The sequence below is a fragment of the Anabrus simplex genome, chromosome 5, assembly GCF_040414725.1.
Source record: "Anabrus simplex isolate iqAnaSimp1 chromosome 5, ASM4041472v1, whole genome shotgun sequence".
Lineage (NCBI taxonomy): Eukaryota > Metazoa > Arthropoda > Insecta > Orthoptera > Tettigoniidae > Anabrus > Anabrus simplex.
Genome location: NC_090269.1, coordinates 183,865,566 through 183,892,825, shown reverse-complemented (window position 1 = coordinate 183,892,825; position 27,260 = coordinate 183,865,566). Strand labels below are relative to the sequence as shown.

Sequence of the window (27,260 nt, the reverse complement as noted above, 5' to 3'; positions counted from 1 at the left end):
ATAGTGAAGAACTTGGCCTTACGAAACCATGAAAAGCAAGAATGAAGGTCGGGAAGGGGCACAGATTGCAACACCACCTTCCGATTGAGAGCCCTGTAATCAATGACAGGCCTGAAGCCTCCTTGGGGTTTCGGGACTAGAAAAATAGGCGATGAATACGCCGACTTAGAGGGCCTAATAATACCATCCTTCAACATCTGATCGATGATTTCTTTCAGAGCCTTCATTTTAGGTGGAGATAGCCTATACGGTGGAAAACGGACAGGAATCGAATCCGTAACCTCAATTTTGTATTCAATAAGGTCAGTAACACCAAGAGAATCAGAGAACACCTCGGGAAACGACTGACACAGTTTGCGAATACTATCAGCCTGCTCCTCAGGTAGATGTCTAAGGTCTAACAACATCTCATCCTGGGTAGGCGAAATAGAAGAACATGACACAGAATTACACTTTAATAGTGGTATTTTACAACTAGAAGCAAATTTGAATGTGCACGACCTAGACTGGAGATCGAGCACAAGACCAGTGTGAGAAATAAAGTCCGCTCCCAGTATGATGGGGCAAGACAAGTGCTTAGCCACAAACAGTTTAATTTTCCAGGTAAATTTAAAAATACGAATTTTGACCAGTACGGAACCTAGAATTTCTAATGGAGATGAATTAGCCGAAACATATTGAATACGAGGAGAGTCATAGACAGGTAGTTTACAAACAGATTTCAATTTCGAGTACCATACAGCCGAAATAATGGAACAAACACTGCCTGAATCTAATAGAGCTGTTATAGGCTCGTTATTTAACTCAACCTTAAGAAAAGGAACAGGTGCGGGTGTATCCGCCGCAATCCTAAGACACTCTTTGGGGCATTCAAAAGATGTATTCGAAGACTTATCGTTCCCTGAATTCTCGACCTTTTTGCCAGGGGCTGAGCCTTGGGAAGCAGAATTAGTTGACTCAGCCGAAGCCACTAGTCACTTTTGATTGTTGTTGGAAGTTACACCAGAAGTTGAGCAGGAGGGGGTGCTATTCGAATTGGGACAATTCTTAGCGATATGTGAGAAGGCCCCACATTTAAAACAGCCTTGTGATGAACCAGCTCCATTATTTGCCCTACTAGACTTGATCAGAGGACACTTATTCCGCAGATGGTCAGGCGACCCGCAAGCATAACATTTACGGGGATTGACTGGTCGGCGAGGTGGAGGCCGAGTGTTACTAAAGGAAGGCGGGGGTTCTTTCGCCACACGCAAGGAATCGGCATACCTAACTCCTTCCGCAGAGACGGCTAATGCTTCCAGTTCAGAGAAGGTTTGCGGGCACGCCGCGAAACACAAATATGACCTGTAGGGTGGTGAAATCCCTTCAACAATAGCTTGCACGATCTGATCCTCAGGGAAGTGGAGAGCAAACACCCTAGTATAAGGCTGCTCGTCCACTGGAAGCGACTACGCGCGATTACGAGATCAGGCGACTACGTGCGTAATAGCGCGACTGATCCCAAAGCGAAGATTGTAATGGAACCGCGTCCACTGCAAGCGATCTCGAGCGGCCGACTCACGCGATTATAAGCGATAACAGGCGACAAGCGATGGATCCCACTCGAATGGGATTTGCCGCGTGTAGTCGCCTGTACTCCACGGTTCTTGCAAGCATCTGGTTGTCTGCCGTCGTCATATGCAACATTATTTTTATCATTACTACATTTGTCATGGATGTAGATAGTGAAAAGTTGATAAGTGCGGTTTGTGAAAGAACACCACTATGGAATATGAAAGATAAACGCTATCATTCTCGAGATATACAACGCAAACTATGGTCGAAGGTTGCAGAGGAAGTGGGCGTTGATAATGGTAAGTACTCTAATTAAATTATTTATTTATGTATTTATTTATTTATTTCATTTATTTAATTTATATAATATGCTGGACTGAATAGCTCAGACTGTAGAGCGCTGGCCTTCTGAGTCCAACTTGACAGGTTCGATCCTGTCTCATTCCTGTGGTGTTTCAAGCAGTGGCGGTTCGTGATATTTTACTCTGGCACGGCTGTGTTGCCATCTATTTCCCCTCCCCAATCGGTCCAGTTTTCACTGACCAACACCACGATACTTTTATATGAATAATAATAACAATAATCCGATGACACCGGCTGAATATAAATCTGCTTTCACTACATTAATTAATTAATTAGGTACACTACAATGGCATTTATGAACACGCAGTAATGAACAGGCTAACAGCTAATGCAATTCCGACTATTATAGCACTGCACTGTTTCACTGATCACAATCACAACTGATAATAACAACATTCTTGAAAACAAATAAACAGTGCACTCCCTAATTTCTATCTTCTTGCTCAAATTTCAAAGCATGGCCACGTATTTAACAATTTGACCACCTTACAAATAGTGCCGTCACGTTGCGGGTATGTTCTGAATCTTTATTTTAGCTTCTTTATAGAAGTGAATTGATTGAATAGTCAGTATAATGGAATGCATTGTTTTGTAAAATGTTTTGGAATGAACCTCTAACAACAATTAATATAAGACGTGGGGAAAAAAGCCTAGGTACATTTTAAAGTGTAATAATTTACAGAATGAAATAACGTTAAATGTTTCTAAAAGGCGGCGGAGTGGCGCCCGAAAATCCTTCATGCACGAACCGCCACTGATTTCAAGTTGCTCAAATACGTCAGCCTCGTGTTGGTAGATTTACTGGCACGTAAAAGAACTCGTGCAGGACAAATTCCTGTACATCGGCGTCTCCAAAAACCATAAAAATGTAGTTAGTGGTACATAAAACAAATAACTTTATCATTATTTATATTATTTTTATAATTTCAATACGGGAACATATGCAGTTTCTGTTGTAATATAAAATGAAAAAGAAATGAAAAAAGCAAATTTAAGTAGTAACAGTACCTAAACATTTTCAATTATTCGGTTCGTGTTCACAAAAGTATGCTACAAATTTGTCTCTGATCACATAAGCAGTGGTAGCACTTCTATTTTCGCCTAGTGAAGCAAATCTGGTGGGTGCACCACTGGTTTCCGATTGCGACTGTTGATGTAATACTGTCACAGCTTGTTGTTCACCTTCTTTATCGATGACAATATTATGCAGCAAGCATATACACTTAACAATCGCATCGACGAAATCGGGCTCAACCTCAATACATTTCTGCAGTATTCGCCACTTGGTGCTGATAATACCAAATGCACACTCTATAACTTGTCGTGCTTTGCAAAGACGTCTATTAAAAACTCCTTGTGATGGCCCTAGTTGTGATGCTGGAAATGGTCTCATCAAGTACGTTTTCAGTGGATACGCTTCATCCGCCAAAAGAACATGTGGAACTTTAATATTCGTTCCAGGAAGTCGAGCAAGCTGTTGATTGCGTAGCTCACCTCTTTCAAGTTCCGTAAAGTTTGGAATTGGAAAATATACCACCGTCACTCTCTTTACCGTATGCGCCCACGTCAATAGTAATGAATTTGTAATCGGGTCCAGCAACGCCTTGTAACACAATGGAGAAGTACTGTTTGTAATTTCTGTACATGCTGCCGGCATTATTTGGATTTCGTATGCGGACGTGTTTCCCATCGATGCAGCCAACACAATTCGGGAATTTCCACTTACTCCAAAACCGTCCCATCGTGGATTTCAGTTGGTCATCTGTAGTGGGGAATGGCATATGTGCAGCGACTAACTGTTCCCAAATCACCTTGCATGTTTCTAGAACTATTCTGCCCACCGTTACATCTGAGATTCTAAATGAATAACCCAACGTCTTGAATGAAGATCCTGTTGCCAAGTACCTGTAACAAAAAATAAATAAATATACATTATATAAAAATATAACAACATATTTACCTGATTAATAATTTATTTTTCTGTAAAAATTAAGGCCACATACCCTTCTCTTGCATCTAACCAGACTAAGATAAGGCTACCTAAATTTATAGAAACTAAAACAAAATTATTCATAGTTATTATACCATTGAAATAGTGTATTAGTATAATTAGTAGTAAATAACTAACATACATAGGATAAAACATACAAATTAATGCAGTTATTGGTGTTTGTAGTTCTTGTCTTATGGCAATCCCTGAATGGGAAAAGCATATTGTTTGTTATCAACGAGTAAAAATAAATAATAAATAAATAAATAAATGGTCCATTTAAATAGACGGAGGTTGCCCAGTTGTACTTCCCATGAAAACATTACTCATCACTATTCCATTTAAACCTGTTCTACTATAAAAATAGTGATTACATATCGATAATAGAAAATAATCAAGAATAGAATGAAAATTGTATTTATCTGTTTATCAGCGCATTGACCAAAAATGGTCCTGTTTCTCTTTGTTTTAGTGGCAGAGGTAAAGAAGAAATGGAAGGGGCTCCGTGATACATTTCGGCGAGAGTACAGAAAGGCCTACAAGTCTGGAGATGAAGCACCGGAAGATCGTTCCTCTTCTTGGCCGTTCTTCAATCAAATGTTGCTCCTGCGCGATATACTGGAACAAAGAGATCTCAAAGGAAACATTGGGTCTCCACAACAAGTGGCTTCGCCTGGGAAAAATGACACCCTCAAAGATGTAGACGATTTTGCTTCACCGTCTCTTGAAGAAGAAGACGATCAAACACCTACTTCACAAGAAACAAACTCAAGTGGAATTGATCCGGAGCAGCGTAGCTTACCTGCTGAACAACCAAAACCGGGGCCTTCAACAGCCAACATCAAACAGAGGAAGCGCAGGAAAACGAATGATAAGAAACTTGATGACAACGACGAGAAGTTCCTTGAAATAGAGAGAGCGAAATTACAGTTACTTGTTGAAAGTAAAGCCGTTAAGGACGACAGCGATTACCAATTTTTGGTAAGCCTCCTTCCATATATGAAGAAGGTTCCTGAGAATCGCAAACTCACTGTGAGAAATAAACTCCAGCAAGTGTTTATAGATGAGGATGAATTACGTAACACTTCTCTGCACACACCATCCCCGTCGTCCTGGACCATTGAACCAATACCCGAAACAAGCTCACCCAACGACACTCTCCAAGCGGGATCCGGCTCCATAGATGTGGGCTTACGACAATTGTTTGGCAACTTTTCCGGTGCATCATAACAGACTTCGTGTTAAAGTGTTTAAAGTGATATGTGTTGTGGAGGTACAACAAAATAAAAAGAGAGTATGATTGAAAACAACAGAGACTTTTCAAATTAGATTTAAAGGTTTCATATTTCTGTTTAACCCTTTTTACTTTTTTCTTATAGATTGTGTGCTTTTTCTCTCGTTTTTGTATGTTACACTGATAAATTAAATTGCATACTTAATTCGATATTTGATTCTTTAATAAATATAAATTAAAAAAATAAAAAGCAAAAATAAATATAAAATAAAAAATAAATATCAACACTTTTTAATAACTATTCATATCACTTACCTTAGAGTCACAGTTAAACGTTCCTGAGGTGTTATTGTCTCCCTGAAGTTTGACGTTTTGGCTATTTTGGGCTATATTGCATTCAAAATATAGTGAAACGTTTCTGGACGCATCCGATAATAATCAAAGAACTTCTGGGGGTCTTTGTCCAAATCATTGTGCAGATGATGGAATTCTCCAATTGGCTTCCTTTTAGCTAGTATTGGGTTTACCCAGCAGCGATGTCTTCTTTTGCGATTTTTCCTCCGACGCCTCGTCAGGTAGGGACTCTCCAGAATGTAAACTAAATCATCATCGTCCGTCTCGCAGACTATTTAATACGTCTAATAACTTGACAAACTGAAACACACACAGACCTGTACGGAGTACAGATGCCAACTGACAGCCGCGCGTAGTCGCCTCTAGTGGACGACCCCAGTCACGTGTAGTCGCTTGATCAAAATCGCCTGTAGTCGCCTCATCACGTAATCGCGCGTAGTCGCTTCCAGTGGACGAGCAGCCTAAAACTTAATATCTTGGATGAAGTCTGCCAGGTTTTCATCCAAGCGCTGTACCCGATAATAGTATTTCTGAATAAGGGAGGACCTGGCCCTAGCCGGGATGAAGTTAGCTAGCAAATGGGCGTGGAAATCCTCAATAGAAGATTGCTCGGCAATGGCTCTAACTATTTTGTCAGATAGAACACCAATAGCATAAGGATAGATAATTTGCAAAATTTGACATGGGGAAAGAGAGAACACAAGGGCATGATCCTGAAATTCCACTAGAAATCTTAAAAATGAAATTACGTCACTGGTGGTGTTGACAGAAAACTTAGAGATACCTCTTAGCAACATTGCCAATGGATGAGGCAAGCTACTAAACCCAGGTGACATAGTCGTTAAAGGTTTCAAGGGCAAGGAAGTTAATTCAGAGCGGATGTTACTCAATGACGCACGGCGTTCAGATTCGTTGTTCGATGGGGCAGAGATAGTTTGAGCAGCAACGGTTATCCTATTGACTTCTCCCTGAGGAGGCTCTTCCTCGTTACCTACATTCACCGTGGCGGGTTGATCAGTTTTGGGAGGAGCTTCGCCGGTTAGCAATTGAGTGACCTTATTAGACAATTCAGAAATAGTTTCAAGGAGCGTATTAGCTTGCTTCCTCTGAACGTCATTCACCTTTAGAGACAATAGATCATTAACTCTATTTGCAAAGTGATACAGCCTGCCTTGCACACGCTTAATTTGATTAGGAGATGGATCGTTTTCATCAAAAAAGCTGACTACCGATGCTAGCCCAGTAATATTCTCGACAATCGTGGAAAGAGAGTCGTCAATTTCTTTCTCTCCCAAATTGGGGATGGAAATGGGCAAATCAAGGGACTCTCTAAGCTTGTTAGTGTCTATTGCAACCGTGCCTCCAGATTGAACGTTTCTGATAGTTAACTCATATATCAACTCCTCTTTGCGCAAGTAGTTAAGGAGGAGAACATCGCGAGGGCCGGGCATGATGACAGAACAATTTTGAAAAACTCAAAAAATTCCAGCAACTGAGAAAATTGTTAGAGTTCGAATCAAAGCAATGTTTAGCCGTCAAAAGGGGCTAAATTGAGACCCATTCAACCACGCTCTGCTACCACTTGTTACCGTGTTTTAGCGGTAGTTAAGCATGAAAGAAGGTGCTGGGTGGTGAATAGGTCTCAAGCTACTAAAGAGAAATTAAATTTTAAAATTTAACAAGGTTATATTTTCTTTTCAAAATTAGGTAACAACAAATAGAACAGGTACTTAGTAGCCGAAATACAACTTGAAATGTACAATTACAGGGATTAAAGAGTTTGGGCTTCGAGCCCTGAAAACACAATTCTTGAGCAACTAGCTCAACTTTACGATATACCAATTTCAACAAAAGGGGCAGAAGACCCCACTCAAACCCTGGAGCCCAAGCTCCAAATTACACAGCAAAGCCTCCTCGAGGCATACAACTCTCAGTTTTAGAAAAGAGCCACTCGCTCTTAAAGTTAAGCCTCTCCCAGACCACACCAAACTCAACTTTCAAGTTGTCCTCAAAGGACATATACACAGGGGTAAAATACCCAACCTACTGAGGTCTATTAGGTGAGAAAAGATTAATACATGACCTCTAAAATACAACTTGAGAGGAGGCGAACTTGCACTCCTAATACACTTTGCTTTTAAAACCTAATCTGGCTCTGGGCCACTAACGCAAGGGCTAATCCCATACTACAGAGGTGACTTAGAGAAGAACACTTTACATTACATAAACGAAGAAAAGTTTGAGAAAATAAGTTCACCTCAAAACAAATGTGAGTGGGAGCTCGAGAGGGTTAGCACTCTCTATCCCAATATGTAACTTTACAAGAAAAAGAAGAAAAGAGTAGTTACATTTTAGGAAAAGGTTACATGATGGAAAACGCTTCGAACCCGCCGCGAGAGTTAAACTGCCGACCTAGCAAGAAAAGAAGATATTAATAGGCCATTACCTGGTAGTAGATCGCTGCCGAGGAAAGAGGCGCTTCCCGCCTCCTGCTATGTACTTAATACACTGAAAGATGGAACAGAAGTGGCCCGGAGACCCCAAAATCAGCAGTTTATATCCTCTCGCGGAAGATTCTAGGCGTTAGGGGAAAGAAAACACCCTCCCACAAAATCTTTATTGGTTCGGGAAAGAAACCCCTACATAGAGGAAAAAGAAACACATTATTGGTGGAAAATTAATTAAAGAAATTCGGGATTGGCTAGATCCAAACTAAGGGGAAAAAGAGGGGTATACAGCCAACTTAAACAATGACAGAAAGAAATTTAACAAAGAACAAACTCTTGAAATAAAAATTTCTCCAACAAAATAGTTCTTTGACTCCGCACTAGGTCGCACTATTGTTGATCTTCAGTAGTGTCCTCTAGAAGAGAAAGTTCACACTTCTTACTTCAAGCGAAACAAAAACACATCAAAGTGACACAGTTCAAAAACTCAAAATTTTCCACGTGGTGACATCTACTGAGAAAGTAGAGAATTAATAGAATAGATAAAGTTCAACCTTCCTCCAGAAGAGGAGTTTCGACTGGCGCAACTTTTAAATAAACGGTGTAGAGGTGTACCGCCCGGTACAATTATTATTATTATTATCATCATCATCATCATCATCATCATCATCATCATTGCAAGTGTTATCTCGTATGCCTGTTCCTCCTGAATCACTGGGTGAGTTGACCGTGCGGTCAGGAGCGCGCGACTGTGAGCTTGGGTTCGAATCCCACTGTCAGCAGCCCTGCTGATGGTTTTCTGTGGTTTCCCATTTTCACACCAGGCAAATGCTAGGGCTGTACCTTCAATATCCCTTTCCACCCTGAGCCACACGATCGTGCGGGTTGGGTTTTTATTTTATTAAAAGAAAACTAGCCCGTTTCCCTACGTCACACTGGGCTGCAATGATCGAGTGGGTTCCGCACTTCGTATTGCAGTTGTTTTTATTTCGATAGTTGTGCACAAGGAGGCAGCATACGTGTTTAAACTTTTGTAAACAAAACATACCATGCGGCCTGAAGTTAAATTGTCCCTTTTTGTTATCTTTTACATATTGATTTTGTTGTGAATCTTTGTGTTCCGAGGTATCTGTGGAACAGCAGAGGTGAAAGAAGGTGAGGGGGTGAACAGGTCTCAGAATACAAAATTAAAGTTAAGATAAAATTTAACAAGGTTATATTTTCTTAGCAAAATCAAGAAATAACAAGAATGGCAGGTACAGAGTAGCAAGGTAACAAATGTACAATTACAGTATTCACAGGATTTGGGCTTCGAGCCCCGGACTCTCAATTCTTGAGCAATTAGCCCAACTTTACCCAAAAAAACAAGATTCGACAAAGGGGCAGAAGACCCCAATCATGTTCAGAAGCACTTGCTCCCAATTACAAGGTAAAGCCTCCTCGAGGCACCCAAAATCAATTTCAAAAGAGCGATCCACTCTCAAAGTTTAAGCCTAACAAAGGCCACACCAAACTCAACTTTCAAGCTGTCCTCCAAGGACATAGACACAGGGGTAAAAGATACCCAACCTACTGAGGCCTATTAAGTGAAGAAACAGAAATATTACATGGCCTCGACAATACCAATTTGAGAGGAGGCGAAGCTGCACTCCTAATACATTTTGTTTAAAACCTACTTGGCACTAGGCCGTTAATGCAAGGGCTAATCCCATAATCAGGAGGTGACATATGAGAAGACAATTTACATTACGCTAGACAGGAAGAAACGGTTGAGAAAATAAGTTCAACTTGAAGCAAAATGAGTGGGAGCTCGAGAGAGTTAAGCACTCTCTATCCCAATTTGTAGTTAAAACAGAAAGAATTGATACAGAGTGTCTTTACATTTTAAAGGAAGGTTACATAGAAAAGGCTTTGGACCTGCCCCGAGAGTTAAACTGCTGAGCTAGCAAGAAAAGAAGTTATAAAAAGGCCATTACCTTGTGGTTGAACTGCTGCCCGAAGAAAGAGGCGCTTCCCGCCCCCTGCTACGTACTTTACACACTGAAAGATGTTACTGAAGTGGCGCGGAGACCCGAAAATCAGCAGTTTATATACTCTCGCGGAAAGTTCGAGGCGTTTCAAGAATGAGAACACCCTCCCACAAGAACTTTATTGGTTAGGGTTAAGCAACATATCCAAGTTGAAGAAGATACACCTGATTGGTCATAAATTAATTAAAGAAATTCGGGATTGGCTAAATTCAAACCTGGCGGAAGGAAGGGGTTAATATTGCCAACATAAACAATAACTGAAAGAAATTTAACAAAGAACAAACTTATAAACTCAAAATTTCTTCAAACACATACTTCCTTCACTTCGCACTAGGGTGCATAATTGTATTTCTTCAGTAGTGCCATTTGGAAGAGAATGTCCACAATTCTTACTACAGGCAAAACAAAAATATATCGAAAACGACCCAGTTCAGAAACTTCAAAATTTACAAGTAGTGACATCTTCTGAGAAACTTGAAAATTTACGCAGTAGATAAAGTTCAGACTTCCTCCAGTAGAGGAGTTTCAACTGGCGCAAAGTTTGAATTAGCGGCATGGGGGTGTACCACCCGGTACACTTTGTAAAACATCTTAGAATCATCATAGAAGGTATACATATCCTTAATTATGCTACTTTTTGAAGCTAGCAGTTGTAATAAACTGTCAATCTGTAACTAGCACGATGTTGCGGGTTAGGGTTTAATTTGAGATAATAGTGTGTTTCTAACCTCAAAAGTGATCATTAGTATTCTGGGAAGATTTTTCTAATTAAGCATTAGTATACTTATGCGAATACAAAATACATGTATTTATATGAATTTTAGGGATATCAGATGAAGAAATAGCAAGGTTAACCTATGCATCTGATTGTGAGGACTTACTCAGTGAAGATGGTGATGATGAAAAGTGGGTACCTGAACCTATATCTTCACACGTAGGCAATGATTCTGATGTTTCTCATCACGGTAGCGATATTGATGAAGAGGAAGAACCTGCAGGAGATAATTATTCTACTGATAATCATTCTCTAATCAATTACCTACACATCAGTCCAAGAGTCCCCAACCGGCATCGAACCGAAGACTACTTTTCAAAGAATATTCTGTTTATATGTCTTGTATTGATGTTTTATAACCTATTTTACTTCATATACCTGATTCACTGTAAATAAAATCATCCACTTACAGAATTTCATATTCTCAACATGTGTCATTCAGCAAAGAAATGTGCTCAAATAAACTCTAACTAGCAAGTTCGTGCGGGTGGTTTTCCACGAGAAGGCGAAGAAAATATATTTTTTACTATTTTTCCTGAAATCTAGGCTCAAAATTACGTACATTGAGGTAAGAAAAGAATTCAAATTTTAAAGAAAATATCTCAGGTTGGAAAGGGATAAGGCTACAGCTGCTTCCTTCCAACTCCTAGGCCTTTCCTATCACATTGGCGCCATAAGAGCTATCTGTGTCGGTGCGACGTAATGCCACTAAAAAAAAAAAAAAAAAAAAAAAAACTTCCTGAATCATCAGAGTGTAACTTGTGGGGTAGTGAGGCAACATTTGCTGTCATTTTTAATAATTTATTTACATAGTTTACGCCCACATTGGAGCACTTAAATTAAACCCAAATACAGTACATTTATGTTAACAAAGAAACAAAGAATTAACTGAAGATTTAGCTTTCATCATCTTCTTCCTTTCCCAAAACCTCTTCATTCTGGCTGACCTGGCTGCCCTTTCTGCATCAGATATGACATATTGTTTGTGTTGTACAGTTTTTAATGACAATCTTATTTGTTTGTTCTTGAGAATCCTTTTTTCTTCTCTATTTTCAGTTTGCTTCATTGTAATATTCAGCTCTTCTAAATCATTCTGAGCTGCTTTAAACCAATTATTTTTTGTTTTACTTTTCCAAAAGTAATTAAATAGTTGTTTCATTATCCTATTATCATTTAATCTAGAAAGATGACAGAAAAAGGCAATTCTTCTTTTTCTCATCGTATCTATTATAGATTCACTTTCCCTATAAACCACTGCATTAGGCAATAATCTCCATTGTCCATCCACCTGATTTTTTTATTAATGATAGTTCTGAGTATCCTTCTGTCATCCTTTTGCAGTGTTGCTTTGGTGTTCAATTTAAATAGTGTTTCACAAGTATAAGTCGCTTCAGTTTTAATTACGGAACAGTAATGTTGAAGTTTGGCATTTATTGAAAGATATTTTTTCTTGTACGTTGGCCATGTAATTCGTTGTGCTTTTTTTTAACTTAAATGTTCTGCTTTCTATTGATGATTTTTCATTGGAGTTCCAAGTTATAATTTCACCAAGATATTTAAACTTATTCACAATTTTAATTTGTTTGGTATTGGCTAAGGTAATGGTTGGTGCTGTAACAGGGAAGGTTGGCATTATTTATGTTTTTTCATATGAAATTTGCAATCCAACTTTTCTTGCTATTTTATCAAGTTCTTCTATTTGCAATTTAGCTTCTTCTATATCATTAGCAAGTAGTGCAAGATCATCAGCGAATGCTAAACAATTGAGTCTTATTTTTCCGCCAATCTTGATGTTAGGTTGACACATCTTATTCCATTCCCGCATGATTTTTTCCAACACACAATTAAACAATAATGGTGAGAGTCCATCTCCCTGCCGAAGTTCAGTATTAATGTCAAATGGCTGTGAGAGTTCATTTCTAAATCTGACTTTAGATTTAGTGTTCTTAAGGGTAATTCCAATAAGGCGAATAAGTTTTGGATGTAAACCAAATTCTTTTAGGATATTCAATAATGACTCACAATGGATACTATCATACGCCTTTTTAAAATCGACAAAAGTGAAAACTAACTTTTTGTTTCTAACCCTATGATGCTTCATAATCCACTTTAAACTGATAATTTGATCTGGACAACTTCTCGCTGGACGAAAGCCTCCTTGGTATTCTGCAAGTTCACAGTCAAGTTGTTCTTGAATTCTCATGTATAATAACTTTGAAAATTTTTTTAAAGTGATATCCAGCAATGATATCCCCTGATAATTGTTGGGATCTGATCTATCACCTTTTTTATGTAAAGGGTGTATTATCGCCATATTCCACTCTTCGGGCATTTTTTCAGTATTCCAAATGTCTATGAGGTATTTATGTAAATTCTGAATGGTTTGTGTATTAGCATTCTTCCTTATTTCTGCACTTTGTTGATTCTCCCCTGAAGCTTCGTAATTTTTAAGTTATTACATGTAACTAATCTCATTATTAGACCCGTATTGAACTATGCTATGATATACTAACAATTTGTTGGTTGTTTTGATCCACCTTTTCAATACAAATTACAGTTTGTGTTGCTAAGTTGTAATGTTACAACACTAATTTACCGGGACATGTTTCGCTTTTATTCACAAGCATCATCAGCCTATACAATTGCCTCAAGGTTTGTCATATTTGGACTGTTGTTACAAATTTCATTACATTGAATGTAAATCTAATTTCAATGATAACAATATTTAAAACATAAGCCATACACATTAAAAATTATGACAATATGATTTGCAATGTTAAAATGGAGTAACTCTTAATTCTAAAACACATTGACGTCCAAAACACAGTTTTTACAAATTTGAAAATTTGGCTAAAAATTGTTTGCAATGTTAAAATAAAATTGATTCAACTATAATTTGACATTAAAATTTGAGTCATAAATATAAATATTGGATGTTAATATATAGGAGCCATAGTTTCTGAAGTGCGTTGGTTTCTAGAATACAGTAACATTTCAGTATTGAGAATTTTAGTTAAGAATTGTGCTCTCTAAATAATGTTATTTAAAAAGACAGTAATTTTGCATCATGCGTGATTAGAGTTATGATGATAATCTAGAATTGAAGTCTTGGGTTCGTTGGAAAATGGCTTCTAGATTTGATGAGGCTTGCTGCTGCAGTTTGGCAATTTGATCAGAGGAAGTATTGACATATTTAATTCTTGTTTGTAGCGACCGGAAGCATCCCTTTGTCTGCTGCTACAGAATCTTGTCAGACAATAGTCACAGTAACGCAATAAGGTCCACAAGCAGCAGACAAAGGGATGCTTCTTCCATTCTATAAATCGAAAGAAACATAATCAGATACTCAAAATTTAGATTGAAGCCCCCTTTTAACTATAACTTACATTACAACAATCAACTTCCAACGGAGAGTCTGGTCGCTACAAACAAGAATTAAATATGTCAATACTTCCTCTGATCAAATTGCCAAACTGCAGCAGCAAGCCTCATCAAATCTAGAAGCCATTTTCCAACGAACCCAAGACTTCAATTCTAGATTATCATCATAACTCTAATCACGCATGATGCAAAATTACTGTCTTTTTAAATAACATTATTTAGAGAGCACAATTCTTAACTAAAATTCTCAATACTGAAATGTTACTGTATTCTAGAAACCAACGCACTTCAGAAACTATGGCTCCTATATATTAACATCCAATATTTATATTTATGACTCAAATTTTAATGTCAAATTATAGTTGAATCAATTTTATTTTAACATTGCAAACAATTTTTAGCCAAATTTTCAAATTTGTAAAAACTGTGTTTTGGATGTCAATGTGTTTTAGAATTAAGAGTTACTCCATTTTAACATTGCAAATCATATTGTCATAATTTTTAATGTGTATATTATTCTTATGTTTTAAATATTGTTATCACTGAAATTAGATATACATTCAATGTAATGAAATTTGTAACAACAGTGAAAATATGACAAACCTTGAGGCAATTGTATAGGTTGATGATGCTTGTGAATAAAAGCGAAACATGTCCCGGTAAATTAGTGTTGTAACATTACAACTTAGCAACACAAACTGTAATTTGTATTGAAAAGGTGGATCAAAACAACCAACGAATTGTTAGTATATCATTTTTAAGTGAATCGATGGCTTTCAACACCTCATTGTAATCTGGTGGTATAACCTTTTCTAATGGTGTTTTATTTTTTTGAATGAAGCTCATACTCTAGGTATTGTGTTGGTTCTTCGCTATTAAGTAATTCTTGAAAGTATTGAGCTAAAATTTCTGCATTCTCTTGGTTACTATGTGCCAGTTTTCCATTTGTATTTCTCATCATAAGTGTTGGAGTATAGTTTGTTTGGTATTGAAGAAACGTTTTAAAAAATCCCTCGTCGTATGTTGTATGAATGCTTCATCTATGGCATTTAATGATTCTTTGTGATAATTTCTCTTAACCCTTCTGATTTCTTTGGCTGTTTGTTTTCTAGCATTATTTAGTTCTTCACAGGACTTTTCTGTTCTCTTTTGTTGATCATTCAACCATGCTTTGTGCCTGTTTTGAATCGCTGTGTCACACTCCACATTCCACCAAGCATGTCTTTCATTTTTTAACAGGAGCAATTTCTTCAGCTATGGTTTTTAATTTTTCAATTACCGTCCCCAAATTGTCGCTTAGAGGAGTTTTAGACCTTTCAAAATACAGTTTATTATTAATTAAATAACTAGGGAATACTTCTTCCTCCTATTGGATTTGGATATTTTGTTCTTTTTTGGCGTTAATTTTATTTTAATCTTGGAAATATAGTGATCTGAATCTATGTCTACCCCACGGAGTACTTTCACATTATAAATTTCTTTGTGATAATTCTTATCCATGGCCACAGGGTCAATCTGGAACACTCCCAATTTAATATTAGGGCATTTCCAAGTCATTAGTTTGTGTGGTCTTCTTTTAAACCTTGTAGATTCCAAAATTAATCCATGATCTATACAAAGATCAATTAATCTTTGACCATTTTTATGTGTAAATTTATATGCTGGCCATTTATCCACTACTGTACGAAATCGTTTTTCTTTTCCTATTTTAGCATTAAAGTCACCAAGTAAAATTTTAATATGTGTATCAGAGATACCTGATATAAACTGGTCCAATTCTTCCCAAAATTTTTCTGTTTCTTCCTTTTCTTTGTTATTTTTGTCATTCGTTGGGGCATGGACATTTATCAATGTGTGTGTTTTATTCTCTACTTTAACTGTTAGGAGTGCCATTCTTGGGGACTTCGAAGAAAAAGCTTCGATTGAATCTAATATGCTGTTATGGACCAAGAATCCTACTCCAAATTGAGGAACATTCTTCATCAATCTTTTCCCTGGAGGACCTTTGTAAAGGCGATATCCTCCTGATTCTAATGGGTCCTGATCTGTATTGTGCAATTCTTGAAGAGCTGTTATTACTATCTTATGCTGGTCCAATACCTATGTTAAATGTTTTAACTTGCCAACTTTCATAATTGAATTGATATTTAATGTTGCAAAAAATGAAAATTGTCCTGGTTTATTGAATTTCAGTCTTTTCTTAACTTGGCGTGTCTGCATGTCATCTGTTGGGCTTCCTGGCGCTCCGACTCGCCTTGATCTTCTACGTGACACCCCACCGTATCCGAGTGGTGTCTTTGTTTGGACCTGGTGATTTTGTATGTCCAAACCAGTGGATTTTTTCGTGAGAAGACTAATCATATTTGGCTGATTATCTGATCAATGATCAATGTTTCTGACCGTAGTCAGGGTTTACCATTCCAGATGTGATCTGGAAGGATGATTAATGAAATATGGATTGATGAATGATGAATTTGTGGAGTGGGTCTTTAATGGAGTGGTTTCCCGTTGCCTTCTCCATCCTATGCCGTTGGCCATCTAGTGGCTCTTCCGCCTTTAGGAGCAATTTCTCACTCCCAAGGGCAAAAGATTGCCCTTCCTTCTATCCGCTCATCCGCCCTCATAGGAGGCCGTTGGCACTTGATAGAGGGTGGTCTCCTTATACCGAATTTTTAATAATAATAATAAGCTAACAGCTATGGGACCCAAACCGCGTAGCCAACTCGCTTTCTAAATCTAGTACAAAAGGCTATACAATCTTTGTCATTCACCACTGAAAAAGACTGGAAATCCGAGGTGAAAAAACTGGAAGTAGCTTGTCCAGCATTATTTTTTATGTATCACTCATTTTCTTTCATACTAGTAAAAAATTATAATAGCCGGGCTGAGTGGCTCAGACGGTTAAGGCGCTGGCCTTCTGACCCCAACTTGGCAGGTTCGATCCTGGCTCAGTCCGGTGGTATTTGAAGGTGCTCAAATACGTCAGCCTCGTGTCGGTAGATTTACTGGCACGTAAAAGAACTCCTGCGGGACTAAATTCCGGCACCTCGGCGTCTCCGAAAACCGTAAAAGAGTAATTAGTGGGACGTAAAACAAATAACATTATTAATAATAATAATAATAATAGTAATAATAATAATAATAATAATAATAATAATAATATGAAGATGATTGTGATTATTGGTTTAACACACCACTAGCTATTTTTCCAATTTTCATAGATGCTGAGGGGCCGATGACCTAGATGTTAGGCCCCTTTAAGCAACAAGCATCATCATCATCATCATCATCATCATCATAGATGCCGAAGTGCACAAATTTTGACCCGCAGGAGTTCTTTTATACGTTGGTAAATCTACCAACATAAGGTTGGCGTATTTAGCACCTTTGGATACCATCAGACTGAGACAGAATTGAATCCGGCAGCTTCTCAGGAGGCCAACACTCTACTTCCTGAGCTACTCAGCCCAGCTATTATAATTTTTTACTAGTATGAAAGAAAATGAGTGATACATAAAAAATAATGCTGGACAAGCTACTTCCAGTTTTTTCACCTCGGATTTCCAGTCTTTTTCAGTGGTGAATGACAAAGATTGTATAGCCTTTTGTACTAGATTTACAAAGCGAGTTGGCTACGCGGTTTGGGTCCCATAGCTGTTAGCTTGCATTAGGAGATTGTGAGTTCAAACCCCTCAGTCAGCAACCCTAAAGATGGTTTCCTGATTTCACACCTGGCAAATTCTGGGGTTGTACCTTAATTAAGACTATGGTTCCTGCCTTCGTAGCCTTGTCCATCCCACCACAGCCATAAGACTAAAAAGGCTTCTGGAATGCCGATGTTCAGTTCAGTACTGGAATTCGATTCCTAGTAGCTATGCAGGGGCATTACAGGCAGACATCAGCTTCACCCCCATTCCTGTACAGCATTGTACGTTATTGCTTCTGACTTAAGTAAGTAAATAAATAAACAATGTCACAAGACCAGTCTGTGTTGGTGGAATGTGTTAAAAAAAACCTGGATTAAACCCTGTTTACGTTTTGCATGATAGGGCTATTTTGTCGTCTCTCATTCCAGCAGTAGATGAACAGTGCAAGACACTTGTTTGTCAGCATATTTTATAATATCATGTTCCAGTATCTGTTTAACTACAGATGGGAATATGGAGAGTTAGCTAGCTGTCTCTGCGAATGAAGATTTGGAAGTACTGTATTAGTTCTGGTAATGTAAATGAGTCATTGCAAACATTTCTTGGAATAGTTTAAGAATTTGAACGACGAGCTTGTGAAAGGTACAGCATGACTGAAGAAAGTGATGTGAAGAGAGAGTACAGCTATTTATATACTAACTACTATGCAGGTAGGGGCTTCAATAGGCAGTAGGTATAGCGACTGTTCCTCCCAAAAGTTGACCTGCCACTTATATGCTGTTACTTTTATATCGTAATACTCCAACAAAATACTAGAGTGTAATTGATATAATTAAACATGATACTGGAAAGTAACAGTTTGTCACATCCCTAGTTAAAACTTTTTTCCAGATTTCTCAGTTATGCATGACCAGTATAAGAGTGGAAACAGGTCACTTAGCTGACTGATCAGATTTAAGATTGGTGTTTATAAAGCTTTATGCTCCTAACAATTTGTTGCAAAATATGAATCTTTGATTCAAGCAAAGGAGCTTACATTTTTCCTTAAGGAAAAGAGCTGAAATTTGTATACTCTTCATTTTCGTGTACAATAAATTGCATAAAAATCTTAAGGTTTTTAATTATTGGGCTTAGCCAATAAATTAATGTTGATGCATATCTCCTTTTAGTTCATAAATTGAGATCTTGTAGATATCTTTTTCGAACTAAATCACTGAATCAAGTTAGACTGTGAGTGTACAGTAACATTGGTGATTTTAGGAGGGATGGGGGAGCTTTTTGTGGATGTAGATGGTAAAGAAATTTTTGTTATGAAGTCCAAACACGTTCCTCCAAATTTCCTGTGCCTGTCGCACATTATCTACACAAGCAGCCCTTGTCATTACAGGAATAGAACCTCTATTCTTACCTGCCATTGGAACAACCAAACTCACATTAGTGAAGAAAAACATAACATCTCCTGCACCAATTCTTGAAACCATAGTGGAGAATTGTCACATCCTGGAATCTGGTCACCTTAGTATCTTCAAGACTCGTGTTTGCAGTAGCTGCTTGCTCAACCATTACAACTACAATTATACAGACGGCTCTCGCACACTTAACCCCTTCAGTGGCACGCCCGAGAAATTCTCTGGGTGGCGCACGCCTGCCCATAATGTCACCGCCCGAGAAATTCTCGTTTAGCTGCAGTGTTCATTTCGCGATCGCCCAATAATTTCTCGGGTGCTCTAATCGCTTTGTAAAATGTTTTCAAGCATTCTCAACAAATGGCGGGAGGATTTCCAGCTGTATTCACGAAGCGTCTGGCCTAAAATATGCCTTATCTTTTCTACTTTACATATACAACCTCTGGCCAGCTGACGAGGTAAACAGAAATGGCGAGCGCGAAACGGAAGAGAAGTTTGTCTGAAGACAAAATAAGGAACTACATCAAAGATGAATCTCTAAGTGACATTAGTATTTCTGATAGTAGCTATAATGGTACTATTGATTCTTCAGATGATGACCTCAGTAATTGTAGTGAAAGTGAAGAAGGTATTACGTCAGAAGCTAAGGTGATGGTAGATGTTGAATATACATTCGTTTGGAAAATGTGTAAGCCTGGGGAATAGTGCGCGACCTAATATTATTCCATTTACGGCAAATCCTGGTGTGAGGATTATCAGAGGTGAGTGCGATTGACTGTTTTGAACTGATTGTAACAGATGAAATTGTAAATTTGACAGTGCCCGAAAAAATTCGTTGGCCCTATTCTAAAATTGCATTGAAAAACTTGTAAATTAATCTCCGCATGGAAGGGCACAGTTTTGGAAAAAATAAACTCTTACAAAATTTGGCAATTGATTGCGTTAGTGTTGCTGATGGGAATAATACAAAAGCATGCAATAAGAATGTATTGCTCACAGGACAGTATAGATCCTACTCAAAACACCAGTGTTTTATGATTCTTATGAAACTATATCACAGGCCTACTGTAAAAAAGTGTTAATAGAGTGTAAAGTAAGATTTTATTAACCTTGAATAATATATGAATGTGTTCCCTTAATAATTGTTACTCATTCCTTGCTTCCTAAAAATAAATAATTTCCTCCGAAAAACCTCACTTTTCTGGCACAGAGGTCTCCCAAAACCCGCCACCGAAGGGGTTAATAACACTGAATCTGAAAACGCGGATGTGCATTTGTTCCCTACAAGAACAACAGCAAAGTGTTTTCAGCCCAATATAATTGTCATCCAGCTGCTCAGTATTTCAAGCCGAGCTATGGGCCATCAAGTCTGCTGTGTAGTGGTGTGAACACAAAAACAGTAGTACTTGGGTACTAAGTGACTCGCAGGCTTCATTAGAACACCATCAACAACGAGCATAATGTCAACTCAGTAGCTGCTACTATAAGATCTACTGCACAGCAGTGCCCCCATGTTTGTCTGTCCTGGATCCAAGGACAGACTGGTTCTCCTGGAAACGAAAAGGTAGACATCCTCGCAAAAGCAGCCTCCTCATCCAAATATAGAAATTATCAGCAACAAATCACCCCTGAGCTCTGCAAAAACCCAAATCAAAACTTACCTAATAAGTAAGGAACACCGTCTGGACATCAAATACAAAGGGGTCAGTCATAAGAGAATTATCCCCCCCCCTCCGACCTGTATAGCTGATTCCAGTGCAAAACATTTGCACCTGAATTCATCCTGAGTTTCTCTCCAGCCATGGAAAGTTTTAGTGCTACTTTTAACTCTTTAAAATTAACATTGCAGGCGATTATTTGTGCTTTTGTGGATCTTCTCAAACAGTGGACTATTTACTGTTTGACTGTGCCATGTTTGAATGGACAAAATTCGTACTCGAGTGTCACGTAAACAGTTGTAATATGGAACTTTCAAAGTCATTATACCATCTGTTTAGGAAATCCAGCTGCTACAAACAGTCCCTTAAATTCACCCACACCGAGCTCGATAGCTGCAGTCGCTTGAGTGCGGCCAGTATCCAGCATTCGGGAGATAGTAGGTTCGAACCCCACTGTCGGCAGCCTTGAACATGGTTTTCCGTGGTTTCCCATTTTCACACCAGGCAACTGCTGGGGCTGTACCTTAGTTAAGGCCACGGCCGCTTCCTTCCCACTCCTAGCCCTTCCTTGTCCCATCGTCGCCATAAGACCTATCTGTGTCGGTGCGACGTAAAGCAACTAGCAAAAATTCACCCACCACATCGTCAATAATTTAGTTTCCTAATTTTGCGTCAAGGATCAAGAGTTAATTAACTGATCAGATCTATAACCCTGATATACTCCTGTACAATAGGATTCAAACTGTTAGGATATTCAATAATTATAGGAAGGTCTACTTCATTTTTCCACATAGTCGTTTGCATGGTTTGGTAATCTTAGGTGCACACATAGTCAAAGTGTTCTATGTTATTTCACGCTTAATCTGTCAAATTTTAAGCTCTCAGCATTACCTCAGTATATAGACATGAATTTGAGTCGGACTTGCCATTCAAACTTTTTAAGATAGTTTTTTGTAGAATTATAGGATCTCTCACTATCCTGAAGGATAATGATCCCTAAACTGAATAGGCTTGGCCCATTTCGTTCATTGACATTTTTCAGGTGCCATTGTGTCATGTTACCTACGTAAGAGTTTCCATTCTTCCATCCAGAAATTATACAGGTTACAAAATGACTTGTGGTCAGCATAGCAGATGCTCTCAGCTATTATTCTTGGCTTTCTAGACCAAGACTGCTACCTCACTGTCAGATAAGTCCTCAATTCTTCTCACATAGGCTGAATGGGCTTCAAACTAGCCCTCAGATCAAGGTAAAATTCCATGACCTGGCTGGAATTTGAACCTGGGGCCACTAGGTAAGAGGCAGCTCAATCATGGGGAATTAATGTTCCGGTATCCGTATATGTTGATATAAATAGATTGCAACATTATCTTCAATCTATTGTACTTTCTCCCAATCCCTCTTTTTAATTAAAAGAATAACTATATGCATCTCTCTTCCTAGTATTCTTATGCTTCTGCACTTTTATTAATAAAAATGCTAACATCACTCACTACTTCATTTGCTATGGGTATGCGCATTTAGTATTATCTCAGTTATGGTGCTGAAAGAAATTAGTGGAAGAATTTTATTTGCTGGTCCATTGAATTGTAGAGCAGAGGGCATGAATTGTCTGCTCCTCAGTCTCTCTTCTGACTACTGCTGCTCCACAGGGAGGTGCTCTATGAATACCAACTATCACATTTCACAATTGAATGGATGCACACAAAAATGGGCTGACCATCAGGTTTGTGAAAATTGAGTTAGATGCTGCCACCTACTGTTAATGATATAAACTATGTTTACTGAAGTGGGTTACCATCAGGAAATTACCTATAAAGAAATATAAGGCTTCAAAGTTCTTGGGATATCTAGATCTTGATAGAATTGCAAAATCAGGCTAACTGATTTGGTAGCCCATGATACATGCCCGTTTTGGTACAATGTTAGTTCAAAATGGAGTCAAAAATACAGATATTATTTTCATTTTAATAATGCATTGCTTTAGAAGAGTATTCAATGCAATAAATTAATGTAAATTATGAAGTGTTACAGGAAAATTTCTTATTGGTCATGTGGTCCGTTTACAAACCACGTAAAGATGGCTTCTTCTTTTCAAGGTGATGATAATTTGTGAATATCATCAGAGTTCTACCATTGGAAGTTACAGAAAACATAAGAAGAATGTCAGAAACTGGGAAATGGGAAAGCAGAAGAGTAAAGTTTTAATATTCGATTTAGTGGTCTCCCGGCACCTACCTCATGATGACAACCAGCTATCATTTGAGGAACCTTTCCTCATTGGGCTGGATTGTGATCAAATGGCTGCATCTGAACATAATTTGCCCCACCTCCGTTGCAGTTATCAATAAAATGGTTAAAGTTGCTTGTCAGTGTTAAAAATAAAGTTACTTCTTTCAGATGAAAAGAAAAAATGTTCATTTTATCCTCCTAAAATTTATTTTTTCTAATAATGAAAAAGTCCCTCTTCTCCAGTTTAAGAAAATGATGCATAGTCTGTTTTTGCATACATCCATTCAATTGTAGGATGTGCATGCTTTTTCACTCTATTTAGTAAGTCTGTCCTAATTCATTAGGTTGATACATGGAAACTAAATTTCAGACTGTCTTGAGTTGTTTATGTAATGGGTATTTTTTTTAAATTATCTGCACATGCTAACCCATTTTGTGATTGTATGTTGCTTGTGCTAACAATTTGAGACGTTTTCCTCTTATGTTAATTAATGTTTAATTATTCACAGGGACTCTTTCCCCCACGAGCTTCTGATGAACACAGTACTTAGGTTTCTTGTGGATCAAACGCAAACTCCTAATTCCAAAGTGAAAGTCGCAGTCTTAACATTCCTGGCACAACTTGCATCCTGTATGGATCCAGCAGAGTTTAGTCCAGGTCCAAAGGATCCTACTCCAGCTGCACTTGCCAAGATCATCAGCTGGACTGGTGATTCAAGATCTATGGAGATTCGCAAAGCAGCTCAAACGGCTCTTATTGCACTCTTCAATCTAAGTACTCCAGCGTTCACCATGATTCTTACGGGCCTACCCTCGGAATATCAGGTCTGTACAAGCTCAAAATTTACTTACAGCACTTCATGTTTATTTCATGGAGCCATGGAACTTGCGCATTGTTGTTATGTAAGGCGATCGTTTGCAAAATTGCAATTGCGAAGTAGTCAAGGATGCAATTTTCCACCAAGAAAAACCATTCTCATCCGATTCATTGAAGTTGTGTTAGGTTCATGAATTCGTATTTAACCCTTTCAATGCTAGGTTTTTATGTATACGTCCTCCCTGTGTGCTGTTGTCCCCCCCCCCCCAAGAATATGCAATTATTGAAAAATACCTCTACTACTTATTTAACTGACATTTTAAGATAAGTTGAAATTAACTATAAATTTACAATGACTTTGATTATGATCATCATCAAAGTCTAAAAATGAACATTTCTACGGCACTGTTCAAAGTAAGGTATAACACACAACCCTCTATCATATAGTTGATACATATAACATTTTCTCAGCTTGTCATTAGCATTGTAAGTGCAAAAAACACACACATTTGTACCGTATCCTGTCTTAAATTCGGCCTAGCTCAGGGTAGAAGTACGTGGTATGTCCGGATGTGGGCAGTTAAAATCTCTACTTACTAAAATATATTAAAGTATATGGACAGCAAATACGTACATATGAGGGCAGATCAGAAAATAAGTTGCACTTCCCAGTTATGGCTATTTATTACACCACCTATACAACAGCAACACGACTATAACGACATACATTGTAACGTCACTTTTCCACAGTTTCCAAGACACTCCAAACATTTCTGCAAACGTACAACCAACTTCTCGATGCCGGATACATAGAAACTTCCTCCAGCGTTCTGCAACCACTCGGAGACAGCAGTCTTCACCTCCTCATTGGTCTGGAAACGTCGACCACCGAGCTCCGTTTTGAGCTTACCGAACAGAAGAAAGTCACATGGTGCTAGGTCGGGACTGTAGGGTGGATGTTGCCAGACCTCCCACTTGAAACGCTGCAGCAGTTCTCTCGTTTGGCGGGCCTTGTGAGGTGTTGCGTTATCGTGCAACAAAATCACACCGGCGCTTCTCTTTAATCGCTTTATGCAACCGGTGCAATCGGTTTGACAATATGACGACGTGTTGATCGTCATTCCTTTCGGCATGAATTCCATGTGCAGCAAACTCTCCATGTAAAAGAACATTGCCGCCATAACCTTACTGGCTGAAGATTGAACCTTGGCCTTCTTTTGTTGTGGTGATGAGGGGTGCACCCATTCCATTGATGTTCGCTTCGTTTTGGGGGTGAAGTTGTGGACCCATGTTTTGTCGCCTGTGACGATTCACCGCAGAAACCCGTTGCCGTCTGCGGTATAGCGTTGCAAAAATGCCATGGAGGATTGGAAACGTTGTCCCTTGTGCTCATCGGTGAGATGTGGGGCCCATCTTTGACACAGCTTACGATATCCAAAGTCCTTGTGAACAATGGCGAACACACTGCCATACGACATGTTCAGCTGCGCCACGATTTCTCTCAGTTTAATGCGCCAGTTCTGTCTAATGATCGCATTCACAACGTTGACCTTTGCACGGGTACTGGATGTTGCGGGCCTGCCTTCACGATGGTTGTCCATGATATCTGTGCGTCTGGCTTCGAATTGCTGGCACCACTTTACGATACCTTGCCGGGAAATGGTGCACTCCCCATACACAGCACTAATTTCACAATGAATGTCCGTGCAATTCTTCCGTTTGGCCCATAAGAATCGGATTGTCGCACGCACCTCATATTTGGAGTGAACGTCCAGTTGACGCGCCATTGCATTTGGCTGCTATTCACACAATACTAGACGAGACATCACAGCGACCTGCCTAACAGACGTGTGGATAGTGTCTGTCCCTTTCTCCGCTGTGCCCACGTTTGTGAAATAACAAGTATCAAATAAAGTGAAGAACTGGCCATTAAATTGGTCAAAGAAAGTGAAATTGACATTTTGAACAAACATTTTCAAAATATAAACTAGTAACAAACCCAAGAAACATGAAACCTGTTACGTGGAATATGATTGGGTTAAGTTAATTCATTATGTTGACTGCCTCGTTAATTCCCTAGTTCTTTGCCTGAAGGCTCGATCTACTGTAAAACCCGTTTATGAGATCCGAAAATAATATCCGATACACTAGTAACTGGCCTAATTTGCATATGTACATTCCGATCACACGGACACAAATATATATAAAACACTTCTTCAGGACTGTGTGTAAATTACCCATCAAAACAACAATGGGTCCATACCCATGAGCAAAGGATAAGGACAGAACCTCGCTTCCGCAAAATTAGCCATCGGGTGAAGGTCTCCCCATTACTCAACCAAGGACAACATCACAACAACAACAAAAAATTCACTGGACACAACAGTAAAACAACACAAGATAAATATACATAAATCACACCTGCAAAATAAAACACACACAAAATATGCACTGAAGTTGATAGAGGCGCCGGGATTCGATCCCCACACATCCAGGCTCCAGATTGCATGTGTCACATAGACACAACATTTGAGCATGACTCGACATGACAGGGGACATCAGCTGGCTAGCATCAAACATTTAAATAATTGAGGTTTGCGGTTGGCATTTCATGGAAATAACGGTATTCACTGCAAAGACTTTCACTCACTAAACTCGGCCCTCAGCCTACAGCTAACTTGGGGGTTTCTCCCTACCTAGGAAGCAGTTATCTCGTTAGGACTTGGCCGACCTTGTTGGTGCTCATAATGACACAAAATTCTCGCTGACAAATATAGCTCACAGCCCTCACATTTTCTCGCGTAAAAACAGGCTGGCTTATCAATACATATATATCATGGCTCCAAATAAAGCACCATGGCTTTCACAGCCTTTCTCTTACCATTTTAGCCCCATAAACATCTCACGGAAATTCTAGCCTCACATCTGTTTCCAACATTCATAGCTCTCCCATTACATCTTCTTGCAGCTGAAAATTCATGCGTCATGCATAGAAACATCCTGACCTTTGGCTTTCTCTAGTCTAATCTGTTTAATATCACGACACTGATGGCGCGCTGCCCATTAGGTATTACGAAGAATTTGCTAAACATCTGTATCAAATCAACTCATACTGGAATAAACTAATGCACACACCTATATCTAACCTATTCTGTCCCTTATTCCCATATAATTTGTATACAACACTTAGCTCGGGGCCTTAATCATGCATACAGCCCTGAACGTATTTAATTTTACTTAAACTGAGCAAAGCAAATGCAGCACTGGCTTACATTTAACAATTAATTAACTTATTTAAGAATGGCCTAAGCTAGTGCATCAAATATTACTTCACATGCTTATAGAATGAAAGGACTTAACTCTGCAGCCAT

General features: G+C 38.6%; 1 protein-coding gene across 1 annotated transcript in view; it reads left to right on the top strand.

Annotated features, from left to right (window-relative positions):
* The window catches only part of chb (chromosome bows), an 890,037-nt gene that overhangs the window by 772,133 nt on the left and 90,644 nt on the right, over nt 1-27,260 (top strand). Inside the window, exon 23 of the mRNA XM_067147211.2 lies at nt 23,582-23,897. Coding sequence (XP_067003312.1) covers nt 23,582-23,897 — 316 coding nt within the window. The remainder of the gene's footprint in view (nt 1-23,581; nt 23,898-27,260) is intronic.